Source organism: Otolemur garnettii, unplaced genomic scaffold (genome assembly GCF_000181295.1).
Source record: "Otolemur garnettii isolate 467f Iridium unplaced genomic scaffold, OtoGar3 scaffold00018, whole genome shotgun sequence".
NCBI classification, from domain to species: Eukaryota; Metazoa; Chordata; class Mammalia; order Primates; family Galagidae; genus Otolemur; species Otolemur garnettii.
The window spans coordinates 25,144,761-25,146,889 of record NW_003852413.1 but is presented as its reverse complement, the minus strand read 5'-3'; the positions used below and the strand labels follow the sequence as shown (position 1 = coordinate 25,146,889).

The 2,129-nt window shown below is 50.3% G+C and overlaps 1 protein-coding gene across 1 annotated transcript in view; it reads right to left on the bottom strand.

Annotated features, from left to right (window-relative positions):
* PIP4K2B (phosphatidylinositol-5-phosphate 4-kinase type 2 beta) overlaps positions 1-2,123 on the bottom strand; it is a 34,057-nt gene extending 31,934 nt beyond the window's left edge. Inside the window, exon 1 of the mRNA XM_003786434.3 lies at positions 1,881-2,123. Within this exon, the coding sequence (XP_003786482.1) occupies positions 1,881-2,039 (159 nt within the window). The 5' untranslated portion in view covers positions 2,040-2,123. The remainder of the gene's footprint in view (positions 1-1,880) is intronic.
* Positions 2,124-2,129: the final 6 nt, after the last annotated feature.

Sequence of the window (2,129 nt, the reverse complement as noted above, 5' to 3'; positions counted from 1 at the left end):
TGTGAGGGATGTAAATACAACCTAAACTTTGCCTTACAAATGTAAGCAATGTGGCCTAATTGTATGTACTCTCACATGAATTAAAAAAAAAAAAAGACTATTGTTCTCATCTATCCCGAGACTTGGTTGAGCGAGAAGAAGAGAAACAGGGGGCAAAGAAAATAAGGCCTGACATTCAGGCACCCCATTAACTGACACAGCTCATGATGCTGGACAATGAGCTACATCTCTTGCTGTGACCAAAGGCAAGCTAATCCTCCACTTGGGACCTCCAATTTCTTCCTGTGTAAAATAAGGGACACGAGATTCCTTCTGGCTAGATATAATACTCCTGACTTTCAGGCTTCTACCCGTTCTCTACACAGACAAGATGCTTTCTAGTGATAAGTAGGATACAGAACAAAATCAAGGAATGGCTTCCAGAAAGGGACAAGGGTTCACATTTTGATGACCCAGTTTCCCTAAAAATGTTGCCCCTGAGGCAGCAGGAAGCAGGAATAACAAACTTCTGCAGGACTGCTAGTCTGAAGCAGCTCCTAGAGGTCTGGGCATTATACCAGTGGTACTCCCTACGGTGGCAGGACCCTCATTAACCCCAGTGATGATACTGAAAATAGTAATGTGTGCCTAAAACAAAGAAACCAACAAAGACTTCTCCATACACACATACTTTTCTATATTAGATATAAAGATCTGAAACCTTAGTTCAGACACCTCCACCAAAAGGCATCAGTTCCTCCAACCAAGCAAAGCAAAGTCTTGCTGACCATCTTTATTATAATTTGTCCTCTGGGCAATTTCAAGTGCTCAAAAAAGTCAGGGAACCTAAAGAATGGAAGTCCACAGGAAACCCAAGTTGATCTTCCTCAATCCAAACTTCTATTTGGTGAATTGGTGTTTCAGGTTCTTTTATTTCCTCTGCTCCTTCCTAGCTTTGGGACTCACAAAGTAATAAGTCAGAAGGCAAGAAGCAAGTCAATCAACTGTGTCAGGATCCAATTTCCTGGCAGAAACTGTTAAGAATCTCAAAGCACCCCAAGAATCCAAGGGATCTCTCTCTTTCATCTAAGACAACAATCGTCATGCATCATCACACACCTGAGGACCATACAGTACAGGAAAATTCAACTTTGAAATGCACAGTACAGGAGAATATGAGAAGACACATTATTTCTACTATGGATAGTCTCTCCTTACACTCAAGCCTCCCCTTCTCTCAGATAGATAGCTACATTCTCTCCTCTCCCTAACCCAGAGAGATCCTGGTAAAGAGTCAGTGGTTCAAGGAAGCTTTTCCTTGTCCAGCTGATACATACTGCTCAAGAAAAAAAGAAACCCAGGGAGGATTTCCATAGCCAGGAGTAAGAAGGCCTGCAGAACAGGAAACTTTTAACAGCCACACCAACGAAACGACAGAAAATAGGGGACTAGTGAGGACTATTCAGGCAGGCCAATGCCACTTGTCCTGTCAACTGGACAGTGACCTGGCAGCCGGCTATAAGAACAAGAGGGAATACACATGCAACTAACAGGGTGAGTAGAGAGCAAGAAGGGATGAAAGCGATTCCACGGCACCTAGGCCTTCCCCTCAGCGCTCCAGGGACTACCCAAAGCCAGCACATCAGACGCAGGAAGCCAGAGGGGCTGGAGGGAAGGAAGCAGGCGACAGCAAGCATACCACGGAGACACCAGGCCTCGCGTGGCGTGCGGGGAGTGCACACCGGGCCGGACGGGTGCACGGGTGGGGGGGGCATGCAAGTGACTGGGCAAGGGGTAGCAGGCGTCACCACCAGGGCCCGTGGGGCGAGGGCACCGGGCTGCCGGGGGCGTGGGAGCGCGCGGGGCCGCGCTAGGAGGGGCGCGCGCAGGGAGCTGGTTACCGTGTGGTTCACCCCCCACATCAGGACGCTGAGGATCGGCTCGCTGGCCCGGAATAGCTTCACTTTCTGGCACACGAAATGCTTCTTCTTGGTCTTGGTCTTGCTGGCGCTGAGCGGCGCCACCGCCACCGCCGTGGTGCTGGTGCAGTTGGACGACATGCCCGGGGCGGCGGCGGCGGCGGCGAAAGGGGGGGCGGCGGAGACAGCGCACAAGCCAGCGGCCCCAGGCCTCCCCCGGACCGATCCCCA